General features: G+C 31.6%; 1 protein-coding gene across 1 annotated transcript in view; it reads left to right on the top strand.

Annotated features, from left to right (window-relative positions):
• Positions 1-21,693, top strand: part of Il1rapl1 (interleukin 1 receptor accessory protein like 1) — a 634,565-nt gene that overhangs the window by 98,872 nt on the left and 514,000 nt on the right. Inside the window, exons 3-4 of the mRNA XM_035449741.1 lie at positions 4,127-4,313; positions 7,920-8,073. Coding sequence (XP_035305632.1) covers positions 4,127-4,313; positions 7,920-8,073 — 341 coding nt within the window. The remainder of the gene's footprint in view (positions 1-4,126; positions 4,314-7,919; positions 8,074-21,693) is intronic.

The raw sequence follows: 21,693 nt of genomic DNA on the forward strand, positions 1-21,693 counted from the left end.
TTGGAACCAGTGTTCCTATTATTGGACTATGGAGTTCTTACTCTTTCAACCTAACTGTATAAAATGCATGTGTAGGATACAATACAATTGTGTGGACACCAGGCAAACAGCAGTAAGCAGAAAGTTGAAAACAGAAGAAACCTGAATTTTTATATCTATAAAGATTGTATGTGAGAGGGCCAGGGAGCCAGACCAGAATGATAACATGTTCCTAATGGCTCCTACAGAAACTAGGCCTTAGTTTCAGTTTACTGGAGGTGGTTGGAGATGAGCAAAGAGCTCTTGTGTAGAACCATAACTCAGGGACAATCAATCAACAGGCACCCCTTTGATCTTCTGCTGGCTTAGCAGATGACTACAGCTTTCTGCTGGATCAGCAGATGACCACAGTCTCCTGATAACTAAAGATAACTTTTCCTACCCTGCCATTAAAAAGTCCCTAAGCACTAGGCATCCCACAAATCAGCCCCCACCAGTCAGCCCCCACACTAATCTTTCCTTTACAAATAAGGCCCAGGTTAATCCCTCCTCCATGGAATTTCCCTAACTCCACTTCAAAGCAGCTTATGACCTTCTTTGAGGGTTTCTACTGCCACCCCAATGTTGGATAAAGCACTCTTGTTTAGTACATACATGGCTGTTGGTCTTTTCTTGGACGCTTCTCTTGGACACTAACAATGTGCAAGACAAAAATTTAGAATATACTGATTCACTGCTTAGAAAGGTCTGTGTTCTTTTTCTTAAGAGAGAAAAATGTGTTTATTTAAAGCTTATTCCATATTCATTAGTAGAATGAAAGACTGCCTACATTGAACTTCAAAAATACTTTATGGATGAACAATGTAACTACTTCTTTGTTTTAATTTACTATAAAAGAATTTGTGCTTTATAAAGTTATTAAAACATAATTAACAGATACTTATTTGGAATAAAATTGAATTTGGTATTTTTATATATGTAGTCTGTAACATAGATTAAACTTTTTGAGTGACCTATTTTTATTTCTATAAATCACTTTATTATAAGAAATTTACAAACAAAATACATCATGCAGCTATATTTATATAGTCACTCAAATAAGCACTTGTACATACTCAACATCTATGCAACTCATCAAATTGTCTATACAATCAGAGCAGTCATTTAGAAGCTTTGAAACTTCACTTGGGATTTTACACCTTCATTATCAATTACAGTTTGGCACTTATCCACTACACATGGAAAGAGAAAAATAAACAAATAAAAATGAAAAATCTGTTACAACATTATAGAGGGAAAAAATTTGCTATATATCTTCTTTCACAACTCATGTGATATTTATCTGCATTCGGTTCTTCCTCATCATCTAATATTTCCCTTTCTTTGTTCTCCTAGAAAATCTTTACTAATTATACTTCAGACATGGGTTAATTACCAGAATTCACAAAAATTACAGAAATTAACTACCATGGAAATAAAACTTCCAATCAACAAGTGAACTAATGAATGGATAATTTTCAAAAAAAAAAGAAGCACAAATGACCAATAACTATTTTTAAATGTGTTCAACATCATTAATCAACAGGAAAATGCAAATTAAATCTACTTTGACAAACCATATCATCCACCTCAGAATAGCTATCATCAACTAACCCAACAGCAAATGATGGAAAGAATGTAGGGAAAAAAGAGGAACCTTTATTTATCCACTGCTGGTGGGGATACAAATTAATAGAGCCATTGTAGAAATCAATTTGGACATTCCTCAAAATTTATGGCTAAACCTACCATATTACTCAACTGTTTCATCCTCAGGCACATCCCCAGAAAATTCCATTCTCCACAACAGAGATGTATGTACCTCTATACTTACTGCTGCTTTATTCACCATATCATAAAAACAGAACATACCTAGTTGTCCATAAGCAAATTAATGGGTAATGAAAATGTGCACATTTTTAAGATGGAACATTATTCATCTCCAAGGAAAAATTATATAAAAATTTGTAGAAAAATTATATAAAAATTTGTAGAAATACAAATGGGCTTAGAAATTGTTTAGTGTCTATATTCCTCAATATGTCTATCATGCAATGTGTTTTATAAATATATGTTAACATGAAACCTAAATATTTTAAGATACACTGTTTGCTAATATAGTTAGCCATTTAACTTAGATAATTACTTTTCTTGACAAAAATATCTCACGATGATTTGAATAGAATATATTAGAATGGTATCAAATAATATATGTCACACTCCTAGCAGGACTCAAAAGTGGTAACTACTTCACTTTGGTATAAAACTTGAGCTAAAATTTCTCACATTTATTTTATCTCAGAATTCTTTTTTGTTTTATTTTTTCTCATACTGAAATATTGAGTCTACTTTTCAAATAATCAATTAATAAAATCAATACATCTTGTGTGGTTCTCTGTTCCTTACTGTTGCATTGATTTAATGTCTTAAGTACATTTTAAACTAGACCCTTCTTTCTTATGCCAATGCAAACTATTTTAGGTTTCACTTTTCCCTAAATGAGTGCAGTTCCTTTCCATTTTGTTAAATTGCTTTTAATTTTCCTTCCTTCCCATTTATCTAATTTTTTCCATTACAATAGGAAAAACCTTTCCCAAAATACAGATTTCATTATTATCCAATATCAAGTCTAAGTCTTAGAAATAATTTACACATCTTTTAGTCTGGCTTCTGTGAATCTATCTTTCTTGAGTCTTTTCTAACATACCCAGATTTCATTCTTTATAGGCTTTATTCACATCATTACTTGAAATTGCCATTCTGATGATTGCCAAATTATCATTCATTCTTGAAGGCAATCTAAGTAGCTAGAAAACCTTGTTTCTCTTTTTGAAATTCTTTTGGTAGTTTATATGATTTTTCTATTACCCAATATGTTAAATTTCAGTTGTTTTTATGTGTTCATTTCTTCTTTGTTGCTCAGAGGCTGGTGACAGAAAATTTATTTTAGCATTGCAACAAAATTGGTGATAACATACTCTTTGGATTGTTTAGGGCTTTTGATTGATGTTCATAAAGGTCATTGATTTACTTAATGTTTTAAATCAACTTATAAGGTAGTTATTGTAGGCAGATAACATTGTCTATATTAAAAATGTCTAAGTTATTGTAAAGGTTTTGTTATTCAATAAAACAATGAACTACTAATATACCTAAGTTCTATGTGCCCTTGTGGCTATGATTTTCATGCCCATTTCTACAAAGATAATAAGCAATGACATTCAAATACTGAATTTCAGTGATCATGTATGCAAAGTGTTATTGGACACTTAAGAAAAAGTTATTTTCAAAAATTTGAACCCCGTCCTTATTTTAATTTCCATCCCTTGCTATCATATAAAATATATTTATTAAATATACAGACATATAAATACCAAGGAACATATCACAATTTAGTTATATGTTCATTTGTTCCAAATTATTTCAAAAATGTGATCATGATTTCTACTCTAATTTTTTTTAAATTTTAACCATGATTTAGGATTCAACAATAAAAATATAAGACGCTGACTTTTTTCCTCAGTTATATAGAATCCATCAGTAAAGTATCTGCCTTTGACATCACAATATTGAGATATTAAAGCAAATGGATATGTATGTCTAAACACAGATGTTTATTTCTTGCTGTTGTTCCATATTCATAAGTCAGTTCTCCACTTATCCATTCTAAAAGTGCTATAAGAACTACATGTCATTATTCTTATCCCACCATTGCACTTAATAGGAGGGTTGCCACCCTTCTCCCTGTCTCTTTAACTTGCCAGTTTTACCCCAAACCTATGCCTGACTTTTTTCTGCCCTAGATCTTCCTTTATTCTTTTCAATTTTCTACGTAAAATATATCAATTAAATACTTTTTCAGTTTAATCCAGATATAATCTTTGTAGAAAATGAATATAATATATGTACATGACTGGTTTTATGAGACCAAGTATTGGTTAGTTGGTAGACAGTAGACAATCCTTTGAAATAAGCCAAGGTACAATGGAGGTTTTCTTTTTTATGTTCATTTATTTAATTATTTTTCCTGAAGAAGTTAAACACTCTGCATTGGCATTATTTACTTCCTATTCACAGTAGGTCACATATAAATTCTGCTTTGTTACAGGAACTCAACATATTGTATGAAAGTATCCATCTCACTGACAGTAGGAGAAAATGACACTGGACTCTGCTACAATTCCAAGATGAAGTACTTTGAAAAAGCTGAACTTAGCAAAAGCAAGGAAATTTCATGCCGAGACATAGAGGACTTTTTATTACCAACCAGGGAACCTGAAATCCTTTGGTACAAGGTATGGACTCTGGAAGATTTTATTGCCTACAAAAAATTGAATGATCCTGTTATTCTAGAGAAATCTAGATAGAAGATTAACTAACATAGAACTCATGTCTTACAGGTTTTTATGAGGTTTTATTTATTTTGATTTTATGTATGTGAGTGTTGCCTGAATGTATGTCTGTGTATCATGTGCATGCAGAACCTGCAGAAGCAATTTAGAGGACATTAGATCCTTAGGACTGGAGTTATAGATGGTTGTGAGTGGCCATGTGAGTATTAGGAGTTGGACATGGATCATGTGAAAGAGCAGACAGTACTCTTAACTGTCTAGCCAGCTCTACAGTCCCTAGTCAATATGTTTTAAAAACATATGCTTTGATAAATAAAATATTGGTTAATATTTGCACTATTGGTCTACTGTGTAAGCCATTGTGTTTGTATTTATATTTTGCTTATATCAACAACTGTTTCACAAGTTTGGAAACTGAAATAGGTTGAACAATCATTTCTGGGCTTAGCATTCCAGCATATCCCAAGGAAAGACAGAAACAATAGTTATTTTCTTCTGTGATATAATGGTACCAAAATTTTAATGGGATATTATATTCAATGATCATAACTTTGCCTATAATGTAATCATTTTCATATATAACTATCTATATTATAATACAGATAATATTAGTATAATAGTGTTTTCTTCAAAAATGCCATCACATTATTTTATTTGACTATCACATTGCTAATATTCATTGTTATTTCAAAATTGCTTATGGTTTTAAGCTTATTTTTACCACCTAAAACTAGTTTTGGTTTGGAATATACTCAAAAGTGAATATAGAATCTGTGAGTGTTCACATGGTTTTGCTCACAGATTAAAAACTCCTAACTTATCATTTTCTTTGTCTAAGTGGTTGGTAGTTGGACTTTAAGAAACTCGGCCTTAAAAAGAAAAAGAAAAACAAAAGGCCTTTTACTACCTAGTATGCCCCTGTCAGAATCAGAATGTTAACCCTTGTAATTTAGAAACCCATGAATTAGAAAAAAATATTGAAAATAAAGCAAGAAACCTAAAGAAGCTCTAAAACATTTCTTCAAAATTAGCAGCATTCTTCTCAAAGACTTAACTTTGATTCTGGATAACAAGCAAAGGAATCTCAGAGCATCAAGGGAAGTGTTGAAAGTCATTTTTCAACTCTTGGTTTTCCTGAACAATGTCAAATATCACTAAATTATTAGCCCCATGGGTTTTGTTCCTGTGGGAATTAGTTTTGTTGTTTCAATTTTGATAATTGAGTACATCTCATTCGGGCCATTCTGAAGTTTGCCTGACTTTCACAGGGAACCTTTAAGAATATGATGACAGTAAAGTTTTCTAAAATAACATTTTTTTCAAGCATTTGTGTGTGAACATACTAGACATGAAGTTTTTTCACAAATAAGTTGATTTTGAGATATGTATTTCTTCCTTATCATTTGCAGGGAATATCTTAAGTTTTTCTGAAATATGAGAGAAAATATACATACATGTGTACCTTTCAGTTACAATTAATTCAATAAACTCAACTTCAATTATGGTTTCCTAGTTAGATGTTATTCATTTCGAGAGGTTTTCCACCATTGCAATAGTCATTTATGTTATAAAAAAACATCACAATAGAGTGGAAGGCAGAGATGCAGCATATATTATATCACACTTTATTTTTCTTCAGTCAAAATTTAACATCTGCCACATAAATAATGGACATTAGGAGACAAATTATAAGGAATAATACTTTAATAAAAATTTATACAATTATGACTGGTTTTTTGAGACAGGGTTTTTCTGTGTAGCTTTGGAGCCTATCCTGGCACTTGCTCTGGAGACCAGGCTAGCCTCGAACTCACAGAGATCTGCCTGCCTCTGCCTGCCGAGTGCTGGAATTAAAGGTGTGTACCACCAATGCCCGGCCAATTATGACTTTTGATGCAACTAATACAAGAAAATAATATGTATATTTTGTTTTCAAATAACTGAAAAATAGCTATACATAATTTCACAGAGACACTGATCTGCATATATTATTGTCCTTAAAAATTTGACTTACCAATAAATAGTTTTACCTGTCTATAGTTTCAAAAGATTTAAAGCACTTTTGTCCTCATTCTATTAGTTTAAATACTAGCATGGGAATAGGGATTTATGTTTTGGAAAAAAAACAGAAATCTTTTGATTCAATAACTTTACCATCAAATAGATCATAATTTGGCAAGTCCATTAATAATGAAAATGCATATTTTTGGTGTGTTGCAAACTAATTGCCCTCATTCATTACTAATGGGAGTATAATCTAGTATAGCTCTTAGGAAATCATTATAGATACTTTACAAAATGTTAAAAATAGAATTTCCATATGAAAGAACCATACCACACTTGGGATAGACTCAAATAATCCTATATCCTACCATGAGATATATATGTATCCATTTTTTTGCTGCATTTTCAAAAAAGTAAGGAAATGGATCAAGTATAAATGCCCGTCAACAAATAAATGAATAAAGAAAATATGGTATATATACACAATGTTATTTTTCTCAAGCATAAACAAAAAAGCAAGAAAATAGATCCTAAAATATTATATTAAAAAAAGTTACCCAGTCTCAGAAAGAAAAAAAATCACATTTTTCTCAAATACACAGATTCTGTGGCTGTTTATGTACATATAAATAAGAGGTTGTGAGAGTGAGAATAGATTATCAACCTAGATAGAATTTAACAAGAGGGAAGAGGTGTTGCTAAAGCCAACTAAGGTAGTCAAGGTAAGTGAAGCAAGGTGACATGACAGTACAAAAGAGGCTAGTGAGCCTGAAAGGGCACAAAGGAAGAGGGAGGGAGATGGAGGAGAAGAATGTACAAGAAAACAAAAAAAGCAAATTTTTTTTGAAAAATGCCATAAGAAAAACGAACTCTTTGTTTGCCAATAGAAAATCAAAAGGCCTGGTATACAAATGTTAGCTCTTTCTTCAGTATATAGAGGCTTCATTGTAAATAACTGCAACAGTTATATTTTGAAATAGTATTGGAACAGAAACATTTATCTTATAAAAATATTTCCCACTGTATTTAATAATACACTTTACATTTTAGGTAATGAATACTAATATAGTCAATTTCACAATCATCCTTTATGAATTATTTGCATTTAAGTTTTATATTGAGTGTGGTTAGCATATACTTGTTACAGTATCTAACAAATAAATATGTATCTGCTACCTAAGTACTGCCATTAATAAGTTAATGTGACCATAAAACTACTCTTCAAGGTGATGTTCCTGATATCCAGATTTGGAAAAAAGAATGAATTGCTTAGTATTAATTCCAAATCTTTAGCCCCAATAAAATCCTAATGTATAAATTATTGTTATAGATCAGACATTGTACTATATTCATACAAATCCTACCATGAGGCAGGATGATCAGAACTTAAAGACTAATCTCAGTTACATAGCAAGTTCAAAGCCAGTTTGGTCTATAGGAGACCTTGATTTGTTTTTTTTTAATGAAACCAAAATTATTGTTTTAATGGTTTAAAATATTTTTTACTTATCATGTATACTACCTGATTTTATCTTCTTTGTGTAGGAATGTAGAACAAAAACATGGAGACCAAGTATCGTGTTCAAAAGAGATACTTTACTCATAAGAGAAGTCAAAGAAGATGACATTGGAAACTATACCTGTGAATTAAAATATGGCGGCTTTGTTGTGAGAAGAACCACCGAGTTAACTGTTACAGGTAATCACAATCAGAATTTCATTTGCAAGTAAACAAACTGTCGTTTGAGTCAAATTCAGTGCTGCATATTGATGTTTTTTCAACTTGGGTAATGAAAGAAGCACTCAATCAAATGCTAAGTGGATTCCTATAGGTGAAATTTATTCCTCCTTGTTTTTAAATCATCTTGTGCTGAAATACATTTGAAAGGTTAAATAGAATATGTTTGGGGAATTATACAAATGTTAGCTTTTGAAAGTACTTGAAATAATGAGTTTACAATTTTTGAAGATTATGCTTGTACTTTGTAGTGGAATCATTTTTAGAAACATTTTCTAGAGTAACAGAATGGAATACATGAAATCTACCACTTTATTTATGTCTTGCTGAACATTAGACAAAACATATTTCTGTTTGGCATATTTATTATTATGCAGATAGCACATATGATCTCATGGGCTGAGAAAAAACAATTTCAGACAAATTCATTTAAAAATGTAAGATTTTTTTAAATATCACAGAAACATTCTCATATCATGTTAATTCAGAAGGTAATCAAAATAGTATCAGAGTACTGCTTATTAAGACAATGTGCACTTCATAAGTCTAACAAGCTTTATTGAATTAATGTGAGCTCCAGAGTTTTAATTTACTAATGTATAAAATGATGAAGATGGAATTTGCATTATAGGGGATTTGCAAGTGTGAGATGAATTAAGATAATGTGTATACAATAAATTTGCAATGAGAAAATCCCAATGTTCTTTATGCAAAGAATTGTATTCATGATTGATGGGGGACGTCCTTCTGTGTATGTTTATCGTATTGATTATTGAATAAAGCACTGTTGGGCCAATGAGGCAGCAAATAAAGTGGGACTAGAAGTAGAGGAAGGTTCTGGGAAATGTAGTAAAGTCTTATGATCCAGGCAGGAAATGACATAGCAGGCAGACTCAGAAAATAAGCAAGGACAAGCAGGAAATTGCTCTCTTCTTCTTCCTCTCTTCTCCGTGGAGCTGCCATGTGATCCGCTGGCAAGAGAGAATGCATACTGCCAGCATCTTCAATACGATAAGTCTTATAAAATATATAGATTAATAATTATGGTTGATAATTAAGACTGAGCTAGCAGATAAGAAATCCTAGTCATCAGCAAGCAGCATTGTACCTAATATAAATCTCTGTGTGTTATTTTGGAGGTCCAAACTTTGCAGCAGAACTCAGGCAGCTGGCGTAAAGACTTATCATTACACATGATCTTTTTTGTTTACAACAATAATCACTTTTTTAAAAGTTCCTCATGGAAGGCAGAAGAGAAGCCAGGACAAAAAAATAGGAAATTAAGGATATTTGAAATTCTTTAATTGAAAGATTCTTAATGACTTTATGGGGCCATATTTGTGAAACAATTTTAGAACAGTATAACAATAATTTCACACCATCATTAATGCTTGTAAAATTGTTTTTTTCTATATGAAACAACTATCATTTTGATATGTACGTGCATCCATACATCATATAAGAATCCATTTCTTTAAAATCCTGAAGCATAGGGCCTAGGCCCATGCCCGTTTGTCTTGGCTCAGGGAGTATTCCTCTATAGGGAATGATCTCTTTCCATAACTTTAGTTTTTACAGCCTCCTCATATCATAAAGACATAAAGAGCTGCACCTTTCTGCCTGTCCTTGGCTTTCCTTTGCTTTATTTTTTTCCATTCTGCAGTGTGAACTGTGAATTAATTCAGTGCCCAAATCAATTTTCTATTCAAATTCTATAAAGCATCTTTAGCCTCACAAACATATTATTTAACATAAGAAAATATACTTGGACATCAGGAATAAGCATCACACACACACACACACACACACACACACACACCACACACACACACACACACACACACACACATTATATATATATATATATATATATATATATATATATATATTCACTCATTTGTATTTTGGATGTTTGGGTATTGTGCCTGCATATATGTCTATACATCACAGGGAGGCCTAAAAATACCCGGAACTGTAGTTACAGATGGTTGTGAGTCACTGAGTTGGTGCTGAGAATCTTAATTTAGTCCCCTAGAGTAGCAACAAGTGCTCTTGACTACTAAGCCATCTCTCTAGCCCCACATACCTTCATTTTTATTTATATGTCTGTCCAAAACATTTTTTAAAGCTTTTAAAGGAAGAATTTAAACAAAGTGATTGAAATCCCTATGTTATATACTTTCAGACCACCTAAAGCCAAGTCATTTCTAGGACAGGAAGCAACAATAAGAGAATGAATTAGGAAAATGTTCTATCTTGAAAAACTTTCCCAACTAAATGTGACACGTAAGCAAATTACTCAGGAGCTAAGAAAAGAAAAACTTACTGGAAAAATAAAACAAAAAGAATGAGGAAAGTGCTAAAAGGATGATGGTTTTAGTAACATTTTTATACTTGGTACATTTTTAACAGAGTTAATGCAGCAATATATTTAAGCCACTTTCCAATCAACCATGGAATAAATTCATGCTTTCAAAAGATACAACTTCCTCCTCTTTTTATGGATGAGAAAGCTGAAATAAAGAAAGGTTAAATGGCTTTATCAGGGTCACAAAGCATCATGGTGACAAATGTAGGAATAAAATTTAATTCCCTGAACTTCAGTCTGTGATTTACTCCACTAGATAATTAATAGTAAGACACTGTGGTTTTCATATTAGCTATGCTGATTGAAATGAAAGATTTATCATTTAGGTTCAACTGAAACACATTGTACTGAGACCTTTAATTCTTCTGCCAGTGATGTAATTAAATAGTGTATTTCTGGGTCTAGTTTGAGGGTAAAAGGATTTTTCCCCTCTCTGTCTCTTTCTTTCAAAATGGTATGTTGTTTTCAAGGAAAGTTGTTTTTGTAACCTCCCACGAACTGATTAAACTGATAGTAAGGGATATATATTATATATAATATATATATATATATATATATATATATATATATATATATCTTTTGCATGTTTGCCAAAATGCCAGAATTAATGAGTGACCTGGAAAACAAATATGCATATTGTTTCTGGTAAAGTAAAGCATACTGATACCTATCAATATTTTATATGTAAAACTCTATCATTTGAAATTTCGAGTGTCACTTATTCCATGCATAATATAACATGCTTGTAGTGGTAACATTTTTAGTGTTTGTATCATGTACAATAATTTGCTTTGTAGTGCAATATATTAAAAAAGTGACTCCAAAATAAGAGAGGCCAAGAGAGATGGGGGGACCAATAGTGACTAAAATTTCAGCTTTTCAAAAATTTTGGAGTATGTGTTTATGTACAATGAAATATCATGGGATGTGTCTTAAGTTTAAGCACAACATTAATTTATTACCTTGAGTACATAATTTATATGCATGGTCTAAAACAAATTTGGGATTTTCTAGTATTTTTCCTTCACTTTCTTTTCTTCTTAATTTTTGTTTTCTTTTGTTTTTCCTTTTATCAATATATTCTTTTCTCATACAACATAATCTGAAAATAGTTTCCCTTCTGTCTACTCCTTCCAGTTCCTCTCCACCTTTTGTCCCATTTGGATCCACTCCCTTTCTGTCTTTCGTTAGAAAAGAACAGGATCCTATGAGACAAACCAACATAGAATAAAATAAAAATAAATTATCATAACAAATTTGGACAAGCCAAGTCAACAGAGAAACAAAAGAGTACCAAGAGCAGGTGCAAGAGTCAGAGAATCGCTTGTTCACACACTCAGGAGTCCCATGAAAATACTAAACTGAAAGCAATAATATGTACTGAGAGGACCTGGTGCAGACAGATATAGGCCCTGTGATTACTGCTTTAGTCTCTGAGAGTTCCTAGGAACTTTTCAGTTGATTTAGAGGGCCTTCTTGTGCTGTCCTCTATCCCATTTAGATTTAGTAACATACAAGGAGTACTTACATATGAGCACAGACTTTTAGATGTCATTGATTAATGTATAGTAATTTATATATGTGAAGTACTTCGAATGTATCCTATTTTATGCAGCGAATTAAATAGTGACATATGGTGTGTATAAACAGGGTAAATAATGAATATTTTCCTTTCTAATTTTCTTGTGATTTTATATATGTATATCTATACATATTTGTATGCAAAAATACATGTATATGTCTCACTATACATCTGAATTTATTTTTTCTGTTTTTAGAGTTTATTTTTGATATTTTTAGTTTCAATAATTTTTGAGTAATGAATACATGGGTACTGTGTTTATTTGACTTACTCTGCTCTCTTTCCCACTCAAACTCTTTCTATGACCACCATTTCTTCTCAAATTCATAACCTCTTATTCAGATGCTTTCTGAGTCCATTTAGTGTTTGTCGTTTGTATATGTGTTTAGAGCTGACCACTTGGGTTTGAATAGCCTATTATAGACCTCATTCCTGTAGGGACAGAGTCTCTGTCTCTCAGTACCCATCAATTTCCTATAGATCTTCATTTTTCAGAAGGAATCTATATTTTATTGGCTGCTTAATATCATATTTTACTTCCAAATATCCAGTGTAAAATTCTATATGCTATGATTCTATTCTCCACTCTATAAAACTTACTGCTTCTCCTCCTCCTCCATATAGTTCATATAAGAAAGATCTGTTTACCTGTGATCCTATTTATCAATATAGGAAGTTCTTAGAATAAGCCAAATCAGAGACAGGTAGTAGAATAGAGATTACTGAGCTTGTAAAATACAGTAATGTGTATGTGTGTGTGTGTGAGAGAGGGCATTGTTTAATGATCACAAGAGTCTCTGTATCTTTCCAATTATGTACTGCCAAGGCAAGCACAATGGTCTCAATTTAAGATGAATGATGAAAAAGTTCTAGAAGTAGATATATTGATAATTAGTATAAATACACTTCCTACCAATGAATTTATACTTAAAATTGGCTGAAATGTTGAAAGTTATATCACATACATTGTATCATAAAATAATTTGAATCTTAACAAAGTAATTTTCATTACCATATCAAAATGTTTTATATGACTCTCTTTTCTACCACTTTATGTTGGCTCTGCAATTTGACAAGAAATGATTTTTCTACAAGGCTTTGAAGCTCCACTTTTATGTCAGCACTTTATATGAAGTGCTTTTTAGTTTTCACATCAGCAAAACTGACTGTGAGCTGAACATTGCATTTATTTCAATTCAGAAATTGGTGTGGAAAGTTTCATAGGACAAATTAAAGAAAACCTCCAATGAATATGCTCAATTTTGTCATTCTCATTAAATCAGAAATTGAAAATTCACTTTAGAACAATAAAGTTCTGGTAAGGATTATGCATCTAAAAGTAAAGCTTTATAAACATGAAAGAACATAATAGAATGCCAAATCTCAAAATAATAAAAAAGATTGCAACATACTTATAATGCTTAAATCTGGGTGTTATCAATAAAGATATACACATCGAAGTGTAATAAAAATATACAAAAAATCCCAGACATTTGTTATTTGGTATAAATAAGTCCAAGATGATTTGTTGAACAAGAGTTATCTGTTAAAATTGTTGACCTTGTATAATCTCACATTTAGTTTGAGTAAACTCATATTGTGCTTCAAAATGAACAACAATCTATAGAATCAGCAATTAAGCATTGCAAAATGACTGAAAATTATTTTGGTCTTTAAGAACCTTATGTATGATGTATTAGTAGATGTTAAAAATTGCAAGAATTCTGAATAATGGAAGAGCTGCCCTTTGTGGCTACATTAAAAATGCAATAGGTTATGAGTTTCCTGAGTATTCTGATGGCTTCTTTTCCTTGATTATCTGCTGTTAATACAGTGAAATATTTGCAGTCTCTAGATCTTCTTTATAGGTCAAAGGAGGATATTAAATATACAACTGGGCTGGTTGTGGTTATAGCCCAATAGTCAAGAGGCTGAGGCAGGAGGATCTGTGAGAGTTCAAATATAGACTGAGCTACAGAAGTAAGTTTGAGTACAATCTGGACTACATATCAAGGTCTGGTCTTAAAAACAAATAAAATAAATGAATAGCTAAATAATAAATAAATGTTCAAAATGCTGTATCAAAATGAACAGCAATTCACAGATTCAGCCATTGAATCCATGGAAAATCACTCTGATAATTGTAATCCATTACTTTGGTGCTGTTGTTAATAAAACAAACTCTGACATATTCATTTATTTAGCATTTAAAAGTCATTCCTTGAAGAAAAATAAGCAAGACCCAACTTGGGAAGAGATTTCTAATGCTGTCTTCTTTGAACTTATGAAAATATCCTACATGAGGCAATTCAAGGATCTAGTGATTTTTTTCAGTTACATAAAAAGTTTATTGCTAATTTCCCACAAACATTTTTAATTTGAGAAACTATAAATGACTAAGAAAGTCTAGATATTGTGTTTGGCTTTGAGAAGTTAATAGCATAATAAGCATTTAAATAATGAAGTGAGTCCTAAATTTTAACAGTTTGAAAACATTTTTTATTATTTTTCTTCTATGGAAAAGAAAAAACAATATATTCCAGGGTTTTTACTTTTCTCTCCATAATATCAAATGCTTTCGTGTTGAAAAAGTAAACCAAGTACTAATACTTAGCTTTCAACTAATATAAATATTTTATAATATATGTTTAGATGAGTTTGTTAAGCTACATGAATATAGACATTTTATTCTTCATGTAAAAATATATGACTTTCATCATAAGAGTATTACATATTTTCATTTCTTAAAAATGCTTGACCAAGGCTTTTAGTCATTATATTAACATCTGTTGTTCCATCTGGTGAACCTAAAAAAGCCAATGTATTCTAAACGGATAGTTCAGCATGAATATGCAAATTAATGATATTTCATGACTTCTGTATAAAATGTAAAGAAGTTGCTTCTTCCATGCCTTAAGTAGAAGACCTTAATATATATATATATTTCTTCATCATCTGTTGGGGTAAGAATTGGGTTCCATTTCAGCATATCAACCAGAACTTTCTGTAATATAAATGGCATCAAAAATTCTTTAGGAATGTCATATGCTTTTTCTGAAATAACCTAGTGCAATACATTTTCCAGGAAAAGAAAAAATACACATATCTAGGAGATATTATCTTAAAATACAGAAGTACTATATGTAGCCACAGCTATGTTCAAGTGTTAACAATGGATATTCTAGAAACATTAATGAGTACTTAGTGTTAGCTATGTTGTATTTACATACTATCATTATTTAGTTCATAAGCAAACCTCAAAGTATACTCTAAGCACAAACATAACTACTATTTTATCTGCTTTCAAATCTAGTCATGTATAATATATATATATATATATATATTATATATATATATATTTGTCTTAACAAATCAGTTATGATTTCAAAGCACATGACAAATCTTTATTTAAAGCTTCAATTTCTACTATAAAATTAAGTATGTACAAGAAATATGCTAACATGTTTTTGATTAAAATAAAAGTTTTTGAATAATTATTTATGGGAAATTATAATTAGTAGGTATAAACAATATATAACATCAAATTCAATAAGGACCTTCTCAAAATCTAACCTGAAAATAAACTGTGTGTAGCTTGACATTATTGTAATACTGTTGAAGAAATTCTTAATGATATAGCTTTACAGAATACTAAAGTCACTAATTGTTGTTAACATTAATCACAACAGTTATTAAGTATAAAATATGTGAAAAATACATATCAATGTTAAAACTATTTCCTATTATGTAGCAACTTGGCAGTAAGTTACTTATTGTTCACTGGTTGATTGTGACATTGCTAAAATTCTATTAAAACAATAGGCTGAAGACAAACATAATTCAATTACTTTAGATGATGTTTACCTTTGGGTACATAATCAGATCATCTTATGTTAATCTATTTTCTCTTTAAATTAAATAAACCAAATTGTGTTCACTTGCCTTCATGTGTTGTTTTCCTTTGAACACGATCATCTTATAAATGTTTGTAAGACAATAGAATTAGTCTGACAGAAACAACTTTTACTTACATAGGCAACTTATAATTTCTAGCTGTTTATATGAGTGCTTCTTAATCTTAGGTAGGATCCACACTTGTTCTTTTTGATAGAGTTAATAAGTAATTGATGCTTTTTGACTGATGATATTCAAGTTATAAATTGGAAATAACTTAGTGAAGTGAGTATTTACACTGGATAGATTGAGAAGCCCTTTTGTGGATGGCAGACAAAGGGCTGAAATAAAGACAAGCAAGATAATATTAAAAGGTAATTGGTTTAACAAATTCTGTAGCTATTGGATTCAGTATCAACAGAGATGAAGCTGTAAAGTAAATATGCCAAATGGTCCTTCAATTGGAGTTGGAGACACTTTCTGTAGATGTGTTTCTGTACTTTGTCAAATAGCTTTTATTGTGTAACTGAAATAAAATAGAGTCCCATTTATAAAATATGTATGCTATTAGGAAGAAATTGTTCATCAAGAACTTGTCTTTCCTTACTTCTAAATAGAATCATCTGGCTAGTTTTAATCGATGAATATAAGGGAAAAGATGATTTCTGAGACAAAGTAAAGAATGAAGAAGTTTTGTTTCCCCCTCTTTTCCCTCAAGTTTTTTAATGCAGAGCACAGAAGGCTATAAAAAGTGTGAGGACTCATGTCTCCACAACAGAAAGTAGGTCAATGACCTTGAAAATTCCCACTGTATGGCTTGCTTAGTAAAGAAGAGCCCTATGTTTTATTAAATTATTGATATTGTGGTGTTTGCCACTTTGACAGATAGACTTATTCTAGTCACAGTTAAGTAAGCTTTAACACTCAAAGGCACAGGACAGCATCTGTTGTCATGTTACAAAAGGCCTAAAATAAAACTTTCATCTATGCAGCTGGCACCTTCCAGCCCAGATACTCTCTTCTTAAATTGACTCCTGCTCACATATCTAATATCTCTGTGTTCAGACTCTACCTTGCTTTCAAGAGCTAGATCAATATGTAGTTCCTCCAGTCAGCTTCCAGACACTTGCATAACTCTGGACAGCCACTGCTCCACAGAAATCAGTTCTGTTTTTCACACTTTTGTCTTCTTTGTAATTATTTGGCTATTTCAACAAATTCCTACTCTTCAATATTGACCTCTAAATTACATGAGGTAAGATGTAGCTTGTTTATTTTGTTATTAGTAAGTACATTTTGTATTATTTAGCATATAGTGGAATGATTAATCATCACTTTTTAAAAACTTGAATGCACAAAAGTTGGAATGAGTATTTGTTGCATGAATGTATTCTTTTGTAAATATGTCAACTAAGTGTATTTAGTCTTAATTATAAGCCTACACAAATAATTATTTAATGCTTCTTTGTTTATTCATAAAATAATTTAAAATGCAATTCCTTTATTTGAAAGTGTTTGTATATTAATTATTTGCAAATTAATATTGATACAAATTGATTATAACATCTTTACAAACATTTTTATGATATGATTATCACTTCAGGTTAGCAAAGCTATATTCTGTTATAAGGCAATTTAAATATTTTTATAAACATTCTTATCTCTGGCAACTCATTCAGAATACACATAGCAAAATATACTGTTTGTAGGGGGAGGAAAGGCCATTAGTGAGAATAATTACCAGTTTTTATTTGAGAAAGGACTGTTGTGTGTTAATTTGACATAGTCATTATATTGTTTCATAATCTGCAGTATTGTTTGCAAAAAACTGTGACAGATATCTCTCTGCCTTTCTCACTGGAGTGCTAGGATAAAGGTGTGCACTGCCATACCTTTGATTCTGAGATGGGGAACTCACCAAAATTTGCTAGCTAGAACTGAACTCACTCTGTAGTCCAGATAAGCCATGCACTTGGGTTATTTCTCCTTCTGTCTTCCAAATAGCTGGTATTACATGTTTATGGCAACTGACTTGGTGAAGAAGATAATCTTTAGGTATCCTTGAAAATATTAAACTCACAAAAGAAGTCAGCTGAGCTTACATGATCATATTCAAATTAATCAATGTGACTAACACAGTTCAATTTACTTTACAACCAAAGATGGGTACATGGACAAAATTGAGTTTGTGTACCTGAGTAAGTCAGATGAAGCACACTGGTTCTGTATGATAAACCAATATACAAAACACAAAAAGGGAAGGTTTTCTTTGTTTAGCCATTTTCTAAGATTACAGGATTTGGATAAAGTCCAACATTTCCTGGGATGTGGAGGGAATGTGTATGAGGATTGTTAACGAATAAGATGCTAATAGGATCATTATTTGGATCCCCATAGCTTGGATGTGATATTAGGATTGAGGACATTAATAAGTAACAATGGTATCCTGTTTTTTTTTTAATTTTTAGTTTTTGACTGCCAAGTACTTATGTATGTTACATTACCAACTCATTTGAAAACTTCCATCAATCACTCAATAATGCCAGTAGCAACATCATTTCTATTTTAAGGACAAGAATCTTAGAGGTTACGTAGCTTGACAAACTGCTAGTAAGGAATACAACTGGAGCTCCAAATCATGAAGCCAATGATTCCCAGCAGTTGGTCTCACGTCTTTGCATAAATTCAAAACATGCTGTTTTTTTTTTCTAAAAAGGGAATGGAACTAAAATGGTTGAATAAGGGAGAGAGATAATGCATCAGTTTTTTTTTTTTTACATCCAAAACCAATGGAGTGAAACAAGTGCTCTTGAAAGAAGTGATAAGACAAAGAAAAATGTGGAAAGCCTGAATGTCAAAGCTTATACCTACTACAACAATAACAGTCACAGCTGATAGAGCATGACATAAGAGAGTGGCTGTCAGATTCTTGAGTCACAGAATGACAAAATAATCTAAGCCAGTAATGACAGAAAGCCCACTCCTTTTTTTTCCTGTGAGATAATGGGGATGAGATGAAGATGAGGGTCAATCTTAATGAACTTTGTTAACTTGGTAAACAGTAATTTCTTAGTTTCATTTGGTAGTGAATGAGACTATGTTCAGTCTTCTGGGTATATGTGGACAATATCTGGCCAATGAGACCTCTTCAAGCATCTGAGCTACCTTGATCATATCCCCACTAGAACAATTTATCCCTAAAAAACCAGAAGGCAATAATTTAATCCAAATATATAATTCTTTCCCCTTTCCTCATATATACTTTCTAGTACACATCCTGCCTTGAGACACATATTTCTAATAAATATCTAGTTATTCAATATACTTTGTCTAATGAGCCCAAGAATATACACTACCTGGGTATAAGATACATTGAAACATTTTTGACTGCTTAACATGTCAAAAATAAGTGAGTCACCTACAATTCCAAACCCTAATTTGTATAGAAATGAAGATTTCTCTAACTACAGAGATTTCATGGGGAAAGTAATATAGTAGAAATTTCATGGGAAAAGTAACAGTGAACATTTACTGAGCACATTCCATGCCCCTATACAAATAGCGGGAACTTCTCAGTCTATCATATTCTCCACCATAGGATATGATGCCTATTATTTGAACAAGCAAATTAAAGTTCTGAGATACTAATTGCTTTACCTAAGAACTCTATCTGAAGCTTTGGAGCCAAATTTTGAACCCTTATTGCATCCCACTTAGAATTAATTACTCACATATTTAAGACTATTGGATAGCATCTTTACTCTGAAATAGGGTAAATTTAAAGACATTATTTAAACATTTTTACTTCATCTGAAATATGAAGCCAAACATCTACTTTCCTCTTATGAAAAGTATGAAGATATTAAAAATTGATATACATAAACTATTAAAAGTCATATAGCTACTATTTAATATTTATTAACCATGATGGTTTTGAAGACAATAACATCATGCTCTCTTTTCTCAAGGGAATAGTCAAACACAAGATTTTAACATGATTTTGAATACTAAGAGCATTATAGGAAACAAATACCAGTTTTTTATTTAGATGAATTCACATTACTTTTAATATGGATTCCAGAATATCTTTTGTTCCTGTCATTGAATTTCTTAGGTTTCTAAAAATATATTTTGCATGTTGTTTGCATTCCAAGGACGGAAGTTTTTATACTGCTATTTTAGGACATATTTGATGATCTGCTTATCATTCTGTTGGTATATGGTATTTAGAATAATATAATATTCAGATGTGTTTTCTCACATCTCTCACTGATGTGAATGGACATGTTGGCATTATTTTAAATTGCTTGCTTATGGTGGTTGTACTCTATGCAATTTGAGCTAAGCATGAGTTATATTGTCCCAGGAATCTATACTGAGATATGTGTACTGTGAGCAGAGATCAAAAGACAACAACAAAAAAAAAACAAGGAGAAAGACCAAAGTATAAAATTAAGTATACATTTCATTACCATTATCTACAGACAACCCAGAGGCAAGGATTTGATGCAGCGCCAGACATTCATGAATTCAAGACTATGCTAAACTAAAATTAATTTTAAAGCTGACAAAGTGGTTGTCCATATGACAGTGGTAAAGTTTGTTTAGTTAAATAAAAGCTATGATCAGCCACGAGATTTTTGTGATCATTTTATGCTCTGGGAAACATGTGATTTATAGATAAAGCAATCTAGGCACAAGAGTTTGCAATAGGTATTTCATAGTATATTTTAAAAATGTGTTGAAACTACCCTTAACTATATCACACGTACATTAGTAAGTTTTGTTAAAATAGCATTGCCACCATATCAATACATCCTTAATGTACTTGGTTGTTTGTTTATGTTGTGCACACACACACACACGTGTGTGTGTGTGTGTGTGTGTGTGTGTGTGTGTGTGTGTGTGTGTGTAGATGCACATGTGATAAGGCAAATACGTGCAGAGCAAACAACAACTTGTAGAAATCATTTGTCTCTTTGTACCATGTAAGTACTAGGACTCAAACTCAGGTTGTTGGAGTGGTGTCAGCATTATTATTTTATGGGTATGTGTGTTTTGCTTTCATATATATCTGTGCACAGCATGGATGCCTGGCAACTAGAGAGGTCAGATGAGGGCATAATACCCCCTGGAACAAGAGTTACAAATGGCTGTGAGCCAACATGTGAGAGTTGACATTTGACACTGGGTCCTGAAGATCTTAATAAAATGCAGATTCTGATTCACAATGGTGCCACTTGTCTCCAGAATAAAAACTGAGGAGATCCATACTCTCAAGTGGACCAAAGGGCCATCAATAGTAAGTCTTAAATGAAATGCCACTGGTGTCATTAATAAAAAATATATTTGTAGTAGAGAAATCACTTTGAAATTGAGGCAGTACTTTGTGTAACAGAGAAGAAATTTCTTAGTTCCTTGCCTCCTTCTGTTGCTTGGTATTTTTCACTTTTGTATTTTGTTTTTGTTTTTCCTGTCTTCAGTATTGGTTCTGGGTATCTGGAAATCCTTTCTGGTATCTTTCATTAGTTATCCATTTTTTCATGTCATAGAGACATTTAAAATAGTAGTACTTCTAAAATTGAAAAGCTAAGGTGTTCAGGAAAGAAATGATGAAAACAAGACCCTTTTATTTTCTTGAGTCAGTAGTGAGTAATTTCCTTTTCTCTAGATTTGGACTCCATTAGGTTAACTGTCAAATTTCTAGACTCTCCTATAGTTTCGTCATACTCAGAAT

Source organism: Cricetulus griseus, chromosome X (assembly GCF_003668045.3).
Source record: "Cricetulus griseus strain 17A/GY chromosome X, alternate assembly CriGri-PICRH-1.0, whole genome shotgun sequence".
NCBI lineage: Eukaryota > Metazoa > Chordata > Mammalia > Rodentia > Cricetidae > Cricetulus > Cricetulus griseus.